The following is a 13,565-nucleotide window of genomic DNA, read 5'->3' on the forward strand; positions in this document are numbered from 1 at the left end:
TTTTAAGGAATTTATAAATATTTGTAAAATATTTTGTAGTTTTCCATTTTGTTTATTGTATATTTGTTTTAATTTATTTAGGTGGAGGAGAGAGATTCGTGTGCGGAAGCTTGACAACAGACTAAAAGGAGAAACATGGTATTATACTCCTTGTGGGAAAAGAATTAAACAGTTTCCTGAGGTCATTAAGGTAGAACATTTTTCTTTTTTATTCCTTAATCCTATTTCTGATAGACATGAACCAGTTAAACATTCAGTCACCTAACAGAACAGTAGCCGTTTTTATAAAAGATTGGACTGACAGACTTGCAGAACCATCAGTGCATTTTTGTCTTATTATTCAGATCATGGTGTTGTGGTTCATTAACCTTTTTAATCCAGAGTTGTTTTATATTTTTAGTATCTGAAGAGGCATGAAGAAAATCTGAAGGGAGTAACAAGGGAGCACTTCAGTTTTAGCCCACGTATGCCTGTGGGGGACTTCTATGAGGAGCGAGACACACCTGAGGTCTGTGTTCAAGAAATTTTGTAGGATTACAGAAGAAGCATTTATTATAGACCAAAGGAGAAGCATTTATTTGTCTCATATACAGTGCCTTGCTATTTATATGCATTCACACTAAACCTTTCCACATTTTGTCACATTACAACCACAAACAAAAATGTATCTTATTGGGACTTTATGTGATAGACCAACTCAAAGTAGCACATAAAGTGGAAGAAAAATAGTAAATGGCATCCAAATTTTTTTTGCAAATAAATATATAAAAGTGTGGCATGCATTTGTATTTAGCCCCTCTGAGTCAAAACTCTATAAAACCACCGTTTTTGGCAATTACAGCTGCAAGTATTTTGGGCTATGTCTCTAGCAGCTTTGCACATTTAGAGTAAAATTTTTGCCCATTCTTCTTTGCAAAATAGCTCAAGCTCAGTCAGGTTTAATGGAGAGCATCTGTGAGCAGCCGTTTTAAAGTTTCGCCATAGATTCTTAATTGGATTTTGGTTTGGACTTTGACTGGGCAATTCTAACACATGAATATGCTTTGATCTAAGCTATTCCATTGTAGCTCTGGCTCTGTATGTTTAGGGTTTTGTCTTGCTAGAAGGTGAACATCTGCCCCAGTCTTAAATTTTGCAGTGCCTAACTGGTTTTGATCTAATATTGTCTTGTATTTGCCTCCATCCATCTCCCCATCAACTATGACCATCTTCCCTATCCCTGCTCAAGAAAATCATCCCCACAACATGATTCTGCCACCACGTTTCAAGTTGGGGATGGTGTGTTTAGGGTGATGTGCATTTGCATTTAGGCCAAAAGGTTCAATTTTGGTCTCATCTGTCCAGAGCACTTTCTTCCATGTTTGCTGTCCCCCCACATGACTTGTCACGAACTGTAAACAGGACCTCTTATGGGTTTCTTTCAACAATGGATTCTTCATGCCACTCTCCTAAGGCCAGATTTGTGAAATGCACGACTAATAATTGTCCTGTGGAATTTAGTTAGTCGTATCAGAGTAAAGGGGGCTAAATATATATGCATACCACACTTTTCAGATATTTATTTGTAAAACATTTTAGACTATAATTTTCCTTTAACTTCACAATTTTGTGTCATTTTGTGTTGGTTTATCACATAATATCCCAATAAAATAAATTTTTGTTTGTGGTTGTAACGTGACAATATTATAACATGAACAACAGTTCAGTGGGTATGAATAAGGCACACTTCTTAATTTATTCTAGCATTTTTATCCAGAGAACTGTGCATAGTTATGTAATGTAAGAATACTTTCAAAAATATATATTTCAGTTGTTTATTTTTATCAATTTGCAAAATGCAAAGTGAGTAAACAGAAAGAAAAACCTAAATCCGATCAATATTTGGTGCGACTACCCTTTAGCTTCAAACCTGCCTCAATTCTTAGGCTTGCCCCTTTTTTTTTTGTTTTTTTTTTTTATATATACACATGTCAGGGATTTAGAAGGATCAGAGTCAGGTATATGAGTGACCAATTATGCTAGTGATCATCAATTTCATATGTAGATTGAAATTCAGTCATTAACAGAAACAGTTGTGTAGGAGGCTTAACATTTGTTTAAAACAGCCAAACACTGCTCCTAAGGTTGTGGAAAACACGTCACAGGTTATACACTATGACTGAGCACAGCAACAAGACAGAAGGTAGTTATAATGCATCATTAATGTCTCTTCCAGGCAAAGCTTTCAAATCAGACTGGGGTTTTTAAGATGAGCAATGTTGAGGACCATAGACACTCTGCTCAGCTTAGGACTTAATGCAGCAGATGAAAGACACATCATGCTTACTTGCTTTTGACATCGGAAGATGTCCATCAGCAAAGAATTGGTGGAAACCAGTGGACCCTGGTATACCCACCTAAAGTAGTCTTCACGGAACAGTTGCAGTGAAAAAGCCATACCTTTGAAGTGGAATCAAGACTAAGCGAATCAACAAATCATAGGAACTTGGGTGCAGAAAAATGGCAGCAGGTGCGCTACAGAAAAAAAAGCAGGAGGCAGTTTGTTCACTGAATGGCTGAAGAGCAGTACTATAATGAGTGTCTGCAGGCAACAGTGAATAATGTTGGAGGTTCCTTGCAAGTTTATGGCTACATTTCTACAAATGGAGTTAGAGATTTGTTCAAGATTAATGATTTTGTTAGTGATAAGACATACAGGAAGATGCTTATACATTATGCAGCCAATGTCATTAAGCACTATTTTCAGTGTAGAGAAAAATAAAGTGGAAGTGATGGTTTGGCCCCCGCAGAGCACTGATCTTAACATCATTGCGTCTGTCAGGGATTATGTGAAGGATGTTGGGAACGACATGAATGCTGGGTTCCTTCAAGAAATGTGTGCAAGTTGCAGATGGGTGGATATATGCAGATATGCTGTTTTGCAGATGGGTGGTCGCACAATATTGATTTCATTTGGATTTTTCTGTTGTTCATTTACTTTTCATTTTGTTAACTGCTAGAAACAACTGATATTAACACTGCTAATTTTGAAAGCACTCTTGAATCAAAAGTTTGGTTCATATGAATTATATGTCTTAAAATATGTTAGGAAGGTATTTCTATTAGAATTTTCTTTATGGTGTTTAGGGAAAGAAATGGTTCCTCCTGGCCAATGAAGAGGTCCCATCCATGATTATGGCAATTACCGGCAGACGTGGTCGCCCTCCAAACCCTGACAAGGAATCTAAGCCTCAGTGTAGATCCATTCAGCCCAAGGGGGGTCCACGAAGGCGTCCGGGCAGACCTCCCAAATTAAAAGTGTTTGATTTGCTGAGCAAAATAGATGCCAGGCTGCTGAAGAGACTGGAGGCAAAGGGTGAGGTTTTAGGCTGACATTCCTGTAAAAAAATTAATCTGACCATATGGGCATAGGGCATTTAGAAATGAAGACTGTAAGACAGTAATCACAGTTTTCTTCATTTTTGTCTTAGAATTGCTCACAGAGGAGGATAAAGTCAAACTGTCCAAGATCAAGAAGAAAATGAAGAAAAAGGTGATGTAACATTTGATTCTCAATAAACTGTAGTGTTTCTTTAAAGATCCTGTATATTCTTGGCAATTTTAGGAATTTTAACCCTCTGAGGTCTGAGGGTATTTTTAGTGCCTGGAGAGGTTTTATCATACCCTGACATTTGTGCTTTTTTCAGTTGCTTATAAAGACATAAATGGCTAAAGTCTAATATCACTGTAATCAGCATAAACTGGACTACAATAATATGTGAGCAGCATGTATGTACATGATTATGCTTTTGAGAAAACAATGTTTATGCGTGGTTAGTGAAAAATGAAATATTTTAAGTCACTTGAATAAGGCCATAAAACACATACAGAACATTGGTTCACAGGACTTTTGAGAACTGAATCTTGTAGCCTAGAGTTTTTGCTTCAAAATTATGTGAAAATCATCTTGTTTACTCGCTCACAGAAAACAATATATTGATTTAAATTTTCTAAGACACTTTTTGTTTTTAAAGGGCATATGCGAGTAGGCAACTATCATGCATATTAATGTGATTCACACCTGAGAAGACCCGCATAATGAGCTGCATAATGAGCCTTTCAGGCAGGTGTGTGACTGAGACAGGAGTTACAAGAAAGAATGTGAGGACAAAATAAATGTGTATATATTTTGTTTGTAGTTTATTTACAATATTTAACTATCACACAAAATAACTTTAGAAGTTAGTAATAACACAGAAGACACAATCAGGGCAAAACTGTGCAAAAAAAAAAGTGTCAACAGGAAGAGTGCAAGATAAAAAAGGTTGTAAGGATTGTAGAAGCCCACTAACCTACTCTGTCACATAGTACCCTGAATTGAACAGTTATACATCTTTATCATTATATAGGCTATATATATATATCTATCTATCTATATATATATATATATATATATATATATATATATATATATATATATATAATCATTATATATCATTATTTATAGTTAAATACGTGCTTTGTACAACATTCAAAAATATATCTGGCTGGTAAGGATATATTTCATATTACCAATTTTACTTTATATTGAAAAACTGATTTTGGTCTGACAATAGCCTGTTTGGAAACATCCAAATTTAGATATAAAATAGACTATAGCTGAGCAACATTTTAAATCATGAAGGCAATAATAAAAGGCTTACTGGTAAGTAATTCTATGATGAAGATTGACGTTTTATGCCATTTCTCGGGGGCGTGTACGTGGTTACCTGAATCACCTCAGTTCATTTCCATATGAACAGCGCGCTCAGAGGGAGGCGGGAACACATTAGCTATAATTAGGCGAAACAGGAGAAACCGGACCACTCCTTACTTTCTTATGGATTACATAAAAATAGATTATTTGTTTTTGACTTGAATTTGTTTATTTAAAAGTAGACATTTCAAGCTTTCTTTGCATATATTTATCTTGCCTTTGAGGCAAGTATTCGCTGAGATTTGGGTTCTTTTATTTATGTGTCTGTGAAGAGTGGTGACCGAGACCGAGATGGCAGAGAATGCACTCTATTTATTAATGGTGCTTGCAAAGCAACATTCTTACTATTGTGCATACTCTTCCGGACAAAACCTCGCCCTTCGCACTTAACTTGTCCCACAGCTTTTGTCCTAGACCCATGAATGAGGTGTCAAATTGACCGGGTCATTGAGGAGAGGTGTGCTATGACTTTTATAAGCGATCCAAGTACCAGTACTTCCGGTACTGGGTCTCAAAATGGTCTTTTTTCCCCATAGACTCCCATTATAAAATTTGGAGGTTTATAACTCGGCAAGCTTTTGAACTATCTGCACCAAACTCGGCCAGCTCCTTTAGGGTGATACTCTGAACAAACTTTTAAATTGGTGTACCGACTGGCCCTCCGTTTGTGCCGCAGTCCCGCCCACAAAATATGCAAAATCAAAAAACTTTTTACAACATGGACATATCAAAACACTCAGAACAATTAGGGGAACTTCCTCACGTGTAATTTGATGAAGTCACGTGACGTCACGTGAAAATCAAAATTTAGCACAACATGGACATGTGACATATCAAAACACTCAGCACAATGAGGGGAACTTCCTCAAGAGTATTCAGATGACGTCACATGCTCGTTTCCACTAGCCTCCGAGATTTGCCATGTGCAAGCACCATATACATTTTCTTCAGGAAATTTACGTTCTAGTTTTCTTTATTCTACAAAAGCACATGTTTTGGACATTTTGTTTTCAAAGTTGAAATTAGAAGCCGGAAAAATGGGCAAGGTCTTGTAATTTGTTCCCAGTCTGCAGTGGTCAGTATCTATTGAAAGTGGTCCAAGGAAGGAACAGTGGTGAAGCAGCGACAGGGTCCAGGGGGTGCCAAGGCTCATTGATTCATGTGGGGATCAAAGGCTGGCCTGTGTGGTCCGATCCAAGCTACTGTAGCTCAAATTGCTGAAAAAGTTAATCCTGGTTCTGATGGAAAGGAATACACAGTGCATCGAAGGTTGTTGCATATGGGGCTGCAAAGCTGTGGACCAGTCAGGGTGCCCATGCTGAGCCCTGTCCACGACCAAAAGCGCCAAAAATGGACACATAAACAGTACTGGACCATGGAGCAATGGACGAAGGTGGCCTGGTCTGATAAATCATGTTTTCTTTTACATCATGTGGATGTCCAGGTGTGTGCCGCTCACCTGGGGAACACATGGCACCAGGATTCACTTTAAGAAGATGGCAAGCCGGTGGAGGCAGTGTGATGCTTTGGGCAATGTTCTGCTCAGAAACCTTGGGTCCTGCCTTCCATGTGGATGTTACTTTGACACATAACACCTACCTAAGCATGGAAATGATATCCTCTTTCAACAGGATAATGTGTCTTGCCACAAAGCAAAAATGGTTCAGGAATGGTTTGAAGAGCACAACAATGAGTTTCAGGTGTTGACTTGGCCTCCAAATTCTTCAGATCTCAATCCAATCATGCATCTGTGGGATGTGTTGAACAGGATTGGGTCTAGTGGAGTACATGCCCACGCCATGGTTGGTTTGGCAGCAAAAGGGGAACCAACGCAATATTAGGAAGGTGGTCATAATGTTATGCCTGATCATCATGCATCATGTATTCCAGAGTTTACATAAAGGGTGATTTAAAAAAAGGGTGTTAACATAAAGGGTGTTAACATAAAATTGTTATAAGATCATATGCATTTGTAATACTTGTTTATACTCCTGACTGACAGACCACAGGCAGTAAGGATGGGCAGACATGTCTCACCTTCTATCACCCTCAGCACTAAAGACCCTCAGGGCTGTGTCCTAATCCCCCCGCTGTACTCACTGTACACCTATGACTGTGTAGCCACCACCAACACCACTGCCATTATTAAGTTTGCTAATGGCATGGTTGCAGTGTGACTGATCCACGAAAACTATGAGACAGCCTTGCTAGAGGAGATTGTGAGTGGGGAACACTCTCCTCCTGAACATCTGAAAACAAGTGCTGATATTGGACTTTATGACAGTGCAGGAGAGGAATCAACTGTCTGTCTATCTTTCGCAGAACAACCTCCAAGATCCCAACCAATTTGCACATTCCAAGCAGCACATTCCACAGAGACTCAGAATTTTTTATTTATTTTTTTGCTTTAAGTCCGACCGACTTGCCGGTTGTAAATTTGCTTTAAGACAGACCAATTTTTTTTTACTCTTCAAACAACTAATACAAAAGCAATAAAATAATATTAATTATATTTTAGTAAGTATTGTAAATATATAAATTGCCTAGGCCTACATACAAATGAAGGCTACGTTCTTTCTTTTAAATAAAAACCTGTGACCTCATCTATGTTTACACTATTGGTTAACGGATGTCACACTATGGCCTGTGCGTTCGCTTCGTCTCATACTCTCATTCACTGTCAGAGTCAACGGTTCGTGCTTGGTAATGATGGCTGCGGCTGCAGTAAACACCATTCAAACAAATTTGTTTGTGGTCTATATAGCCTGCATCAAAATGAAGTTTGCAATGATGCGCCCGAAGGCACGGGTTGAAGACCCAGTCAGTGACATCACAATATGCTAATTTGTAACCTACGTAATCACCATTACCAAAATTGTACCTTTTTTTTACATTGAAACTTGAAAAAAAAATATATACCTACCTTTTTTTTACTGTTACTGCAAACCAAAATATTTTTAAGGATGGCCTTAGGCTGTCTCTGAGAAGTTACAAGCTGCTAGATCAGACAAGCTGAGCGGTACTCATCCATCTCCATTTTTTGGTAGAATTTGATGCAGTCAACCACAAGACTTTCTTGACCACCCTCAGGAGTCTTGGAATTTGTGGTTTAGCATGGGAATGATTTGCATATTATCTCAAAGGTCACTCATATCAGGTAACATGCAGGGGAGCTCCAGAGCTCAGTACTTGGTCATCTCCTCATTTCTCTCTATACATACACTCATTGATGTCCATCCAGGAAACTGCTGGTCATATAAGGTGATTCATCCCTAGGTCGGGATCTTGCAATATCCCTACACAACATTCTCATCTCCACTTCGGCTACTGCTAGTACATTGTGGTAACCAAAGACAATCATGTGTCATTCCCCTCACATGTGACCATTGTGACATGCTCATGGAGATTTATTCTCTATGACATCAGAACCATCCGGTCATATTTTATCCACACAGGTGCATTTTCAGTCTCTTGTCATTTCAAGATGGACTACTGCAACTCTAAGGCCTAATTATGAATGCAGATTGTCTTCTGCAAATGATCCAAAATGCAGCTGCATGACTTGTTTTTTAACCTGCCTAAGTTTTCACACACCACCCTACTGCTGCGCCCATTCACAGGCTTCTGGTAGCTGCACACTCAGATTCAAAACACTGATTCTTGCCAAAAATGCAACAGCACCCTTTTCCCTTGAAGCTCTTCACACTGCACCTCACACCCTTCGATCCACTAGCATTACTTGACTGGTCTCAAAATCTGTCATGGTTAAGAGGTAAGTGTACATCAAGACTCTTTTATGTTCTGGCACCAAGGTACTGAAATGGATTTCACCTAGATGATTAAACAGCTGAGTCTCTGGCTATCTTCAAACAACGAGTGAAGACCTACCTTTTCCTGAAACGTCTTTGAAATTTCCTGCTGTGTTGATATTGCATGGTGACCCTGGTTACCATATACAGGTCTGTTACACTGAAACACAGATTTAAATTTTTCTTACTAGGCAAGAATGAAAAGGATGGAAGATGCTAACAACAGGAAGATCAGGCAGGAGAAACTAAAAGCCAAGGTAATGTGAAAGAGAAAAACATTTACAGGTTTATACATTTATTTTTATAAAGTATTATATTATATTTCTATTAACGTTGGTGGACAATGGGGACATTGGGTAACACTGGATAGTGTGATGATAAATCATAACTCGTCCACAAATATATACTGTATATTCAAAGATGTAAACTGTGTTCAAAGGCCCATCAAAGGCAGCTGTTAGGTCCAGCAGGACAAGGATGACAAAATCACCGTCATCAGACGCAATGAGGATGTCATTAAAACGGCTGACTTTGTGCTATGCAGGTTTTTAAAGCCAGATTGGAAAACCTCCAGGATGTCATTTTCATCCAGAAATGATTTCCGTTGTGTATAGACAATATTTTCTAAGACCTTAGAAAAAAAAAGGGCAGTCTGGAGATAGGTTTAAAATTAGCTAGTAAAGAGTTGTCTAGATAAGTTTTCTTATTAGACTGTATGGCTGTACTACTCCATGTTTAAAACCACACCAGAAGATAAGCTGTTATTAACAATACTGATGACCAATTGCCCTTCACGTGAGAAAACCTCTTTAAACAATTGGGGGGAACAGCATCAAGGGGGAAACCTGAGGGGTTAATATGATGTACCACAACTTCTAATTGTGACATCGTTACCGGTTGAAAGCAGTCAAAATCAGCACAGCACGGAACAGAGACTGAAGGGTCAGTAACAGTAGGAGGGATAAGAGCCCTGATAGTGGCCACTGAAGAAAGTTATTACACAACTCAGAAGAGGCTTCCAGCAAGCAGACAGTGGGGCATTAAGAACAGATTCTAGATATATATACTGCTTGGGTCAAAACTACATATCTCTCTTAAAAGGTTTGTCAGTATTAGTGTCTTTACTGTTAACAATGGGTTCTTTGATGCCTTCACATAGTATTCTGATGCATTCACCTTCTGAATAGTATATTGTTTTAGAGAATTAATTATAATGGATTAAATTTACTTTTACTGTCACTAATATACACGTTTTTGAAACGGTTGCAATTTTAAAAAAAAATCAAAAGCTTAGTTAAGTAAGTACTCATAACCTTTATTAATACTTTGTAGAAACCATTGTGAACTGCCATCTTCAGATCACTTCACAGATGTTCCATGTTAGTTCAAATTGGGCTTTTTGGTACACAGTCTTGAAATCTTCTGTCAAAAATCTTCTTTTTATTTATACCCATTAGAATAGCTTACTGGCTTTACATTTCTCAGTGAAAGCTACTGTAGGTAGCCTTTACCCTCAGGCTTAGTCCGAAAACACCACCATTTGCCTCAACATTCAATTCACGGGCAATAGCTCTGGTGGACATTCCTGCAGTCACTCCCTCAAAACCTGCAACATCTGTGGCTTTGTGCTGTGTGATAAAAAAACACACATTTTAGAGTGGCCTTTTATTGTAGCCAGCCTAAGTCACACCTGTGCAATAATCATGCTGTCTAATCAGCATCTTGATATGCAACACCTGTGAGGTGGATGGATTATCTCGGCAAAGGAAAAGTGCTCACTAACACAGATTTAGACAGATTTGTGAACAATATTTGAGAGAAATAGTCCATTTGTGTACATAGAAAAAGTCTTTCTTATATCTTTGAGTTCAGCTCATGAAAAATAGGGGCAAAACCAAAATCGTTGTGTTTATAATTTGTTCAGTTTATATATGCGTGTGCATATCAGTAATTTGTATGTGAATATTTGCAGAATGCCAGAGAACCAATGCAAGAGGGCCAAGCTCCGTCTTTAGACACAGACATCAACCAGTCTGTCAGTGATCAACTAAAGAAGCCAGGCTGCAGAAGGAAGGTTTCTGTAGAGCGGAATCTTGAGAAGGTCTGTCCTTTGAAAAGGATAGCAGGAGCCCGTAGCAAAGCTAAAGCTCTGGCTAAGGCCCAGGCTGAAGCAGAAGCTCAAGCTCAAGCATCACTGGCAGCTAAGAGGCAGGCAGAGAGAAGGGCTCAGGCCAAGAGACGCTTGGAGGAGAGGAAGAGGCAGCAAAAAATCTTGGAGGAGCTGAAAAAGCCCACTGAGGACATGTGCCTCACTGACCACATGGTGAGTGCATAAAATAATGTTTATTATAGTTTTGTTGATGTTTTCCACATTGAACATGACTGTAATAATTTTATTTAATATAAATGATTTATAATGTGTTGAATTGTCACTTGCTAATCAATTATATTTTATGATCTCTTGTCACTCAAGCCTCTTCCAGAATTGTCTCGCATTCCAGGACTGGTGCTGTCAGGTTTCACGTTTTCCTGCTGCATAACAGTTGTAGAGTTCCTGCACAGCTATGGGAAGGTGTTGGGTCTTCAGGTGCCTAAGGATATTCCAAGTCTGGCCACTTTGCAGGAGGGTCTACTGGGACTAGGCAAAAGCCAGAGTAAACTTCTTGACCTGTTAATAAATTTGGTAACTGCTGTGCTGCATGATCCTGGTTTGCCATCATACTACCAGGTGCGTTGATATTTTATACTATATTGTTTTTGTTTAAATGTATTTATCCTTACTGTCATTTTTTTCTCTTTATGTTTTTCTAATGTTGTTTTGCTTCCTGAGCACCCTGATTTGTTTACCTGAGCACCCTGATTGGAGAACAAAGGGAACTCAGATTAAACTTTGAACTTGAACTTTTATTAACATTTGGCATACCCTCCACATAAACACAGGTGCCACCAAGCCTCAAAATTTAAAGAAAGCTCTTTCACATGCTTTCAAGCTTTAATCATACACACACCTAGATAACTCTTGTACTCACTACTAGAGATGGAGAGAGAGAGAGTGTGTGAGAGAGAGAATCAAAAACATGTAAATATGCATGTGGACAAAATTGTAGGTATCATACCATTTAAAGAAATGAAAATTAATAAATACAAATTTAACTAAATTTGTAAATTGACTAATGAAAATCAGACATTGCTTTTGAATTGTGGTACAAAAGAAGCATTTAAAAAACAAATGAAACTGCATGGACAAAAATGATGGTACCCTTAGAAAAGATTGAAAATAATTTCTCCTGTAGTGTATGCTCTATGAGATGCATTAACAGTTTAAAGGACTTTTTTTTGTAGTCAGTGAAGATCCTAGGGGAAAAGCTGGTGGACCTGGAACTGTCTCACAACACAGTGTCCGAGGTGCTCCGGGTCTTTCTGGAATCTCATGGCTTTGAGAGGAATATATGTAATAGTCTCCGCACTAAAAGCTTCCCAACCCTGAGCCCTGAAGTTAAGGCATCTATCCTGGCCTTCCTGGTAGAAGAGCTCAATGCCAGCAACACGGTCATTAAGTATGATATAACTCATCTTTAAATATATACACAATTTATTCAATTTATTAGGAATGCCTGTACACTTGCACATTTGTGCAGTTTTCTAATCAGCCAATCATGTGGTGGCAGTGCATTACAAACAATCATGCAGACACAGGTCAAGAGCATCAGTTGATGTTTGTTCACATCAAAGGTCAGAATGGGGAAAATTATGAGCTCTATGTAACTATAACTGTGTTATTGTTGTTGGTTGGAGATTGACCAGACTAGTCTGAGCTGGCGGGAAGTCTATAACTCAAATCTCAAACTCCAACACACTGCAGTACAGAAAAGCACCTCAGATAAACTATAACAGCTGCCAAGAACAATAGTTGATAACGGGATAGACCAGTTAATTATTTTTTTTTATCTTATATTGTCCTATTTTGATGTTTTGATATTAGCCTGTGCCCATGATGGTCTCAGATAACTGTTCCTTTCTAAAACACTCAAACCAGGGGTTATAACTGAATATAAGATTGTATAACTGCATAAATGTGCAGGTGTTAATACATGCACGCACGCACGCACACACACACACACACACACACACACACACACACACACACACACACACACACACACACACACAGTAGTACTGTGCAGTATTAGGAAGGTGTGAAAAAATATGTAGAGTAAGAATGCTTTCAAGAATACAAAGGTTAATAGTTTCTTTTTATCAACTTACAAAATGGAGTTATTTTGAAATAAAAAGAAGAGAAATGCAAATCAAAACAATATTTTGGTTTGATCACCCTTTGCCTGCAAATTAGCCTCAATTCTTGTAGGTACACTTGCACACAGTGTTTAAAAGAACTGGGCAGGTAGGTTGTTCCAAACATCTTGGAGATCTGACCACAGATCAGATCTGCTGTTGATGTAGGATCCTACAAATTCTTCTGTCTCTTCATCTAATATCCTAGAGACTTGACAATGTTGAGATCAGTGCTCTGTGGGGACCAAACATTTACTTTCAGGACTCTTGCATTCTCTACACTGAAGATAGTTCTAAAAGACATTATTTGTATTTTTGGGGTCATTGTCCTGTTGCAGTGTACATTTGGGGCCTGCCAGATGGTATTGCATAATGGATAAGTACCTGCCTGAATTTCTCAGCATTATGGACACTGTTTATCTGCTTGAAACCCATCTGCTTGGAAATCTTTGCCTGGGTGAGACCTTGAAGATTCTTTTAACAACCATGTATCTTCTTGCTGTTCTCAATTATGGTGTATGAAAGTAGCAGAAAACTTAGCATCAACACAGCTGTTTCCGTTTCAGTCTTACAACCCACCTATAAAACTGATGAACATGCACCTAAATCTGATCCTGCAAAATTCAAATGCAAGATGGTCTCACAAAATATTTATTAGATTTAGATTTTTTTTGCACTGGCGTATTTCATACATTGCAAACAATGTGTGTGTGTGTATATTTATAAAG

General features: G+C 38.4%; 1 protein-coding gene across 9 annotated transcripts in view; it reads left to right on the plus strand.

The window, feature by feature from the left end:
- Positions 1 to 13,565, plus strand: part of baz2a (bromodomain adjacent to zinc finger domain, 2A) — a 49,139-nt gene that overhangs the window by 16,413 nt on the left and 19,161 nt on the right. For 8 of the 9 annotated variants that reach the window (XM_060893649.1, XM_060893644.1, XM_060893648.1 and 5 more), the window contains 8 exons: positions 82 to 190; positions 401 to 508; positions 3,127 to 3,355; positions 3,471 to 3,532; positions 8,736 to 8,801; positions 10,511 to 10,867; positions 11,018 to 11,272; positions 11,887 to 12,101. In XM_060893649.1, the coding sequence (XP_060749632.1) occupies positions 82 to 190; positions 401 to 508; positions 3,127 to 3,355; positions 3,471 to 3,532; positions 8,736 to 8,801; positions 10,511 to 10,867; positions 11,018 to 11,272; positions 11,887 to 12,101 (1,401 nt within the window). The remainder of the gene's footprint in view (positions 1 to 81; positions 191 to 400; positions 509 to 3,126; positions 3,356 to 3,470; positions 3,533 to 8,735; positions 8,802 to 10,510; positions 10,868 to 11,017; positions 11,273 to 11,886; positions 12,102 to 13,565) is intronic. The other variant, XM_060893647.1, reaches the window with a different exon arrangement.

Source organism: Tachysurus vachellii, chromosome 19 (genome assembly GCF_030014155.1).
Source record: "Tachysurus vachellii isolate PV-2020 chromosome 19, HZAU_Pvac_v1, whole genome shotgun sequence".
Lineage (NCBI taxonomy): Eukaryota > Metazoa > Chordata > Actinopteri > Siluriformes > Bagridae > Tachysurus > Tachysurus vachellii.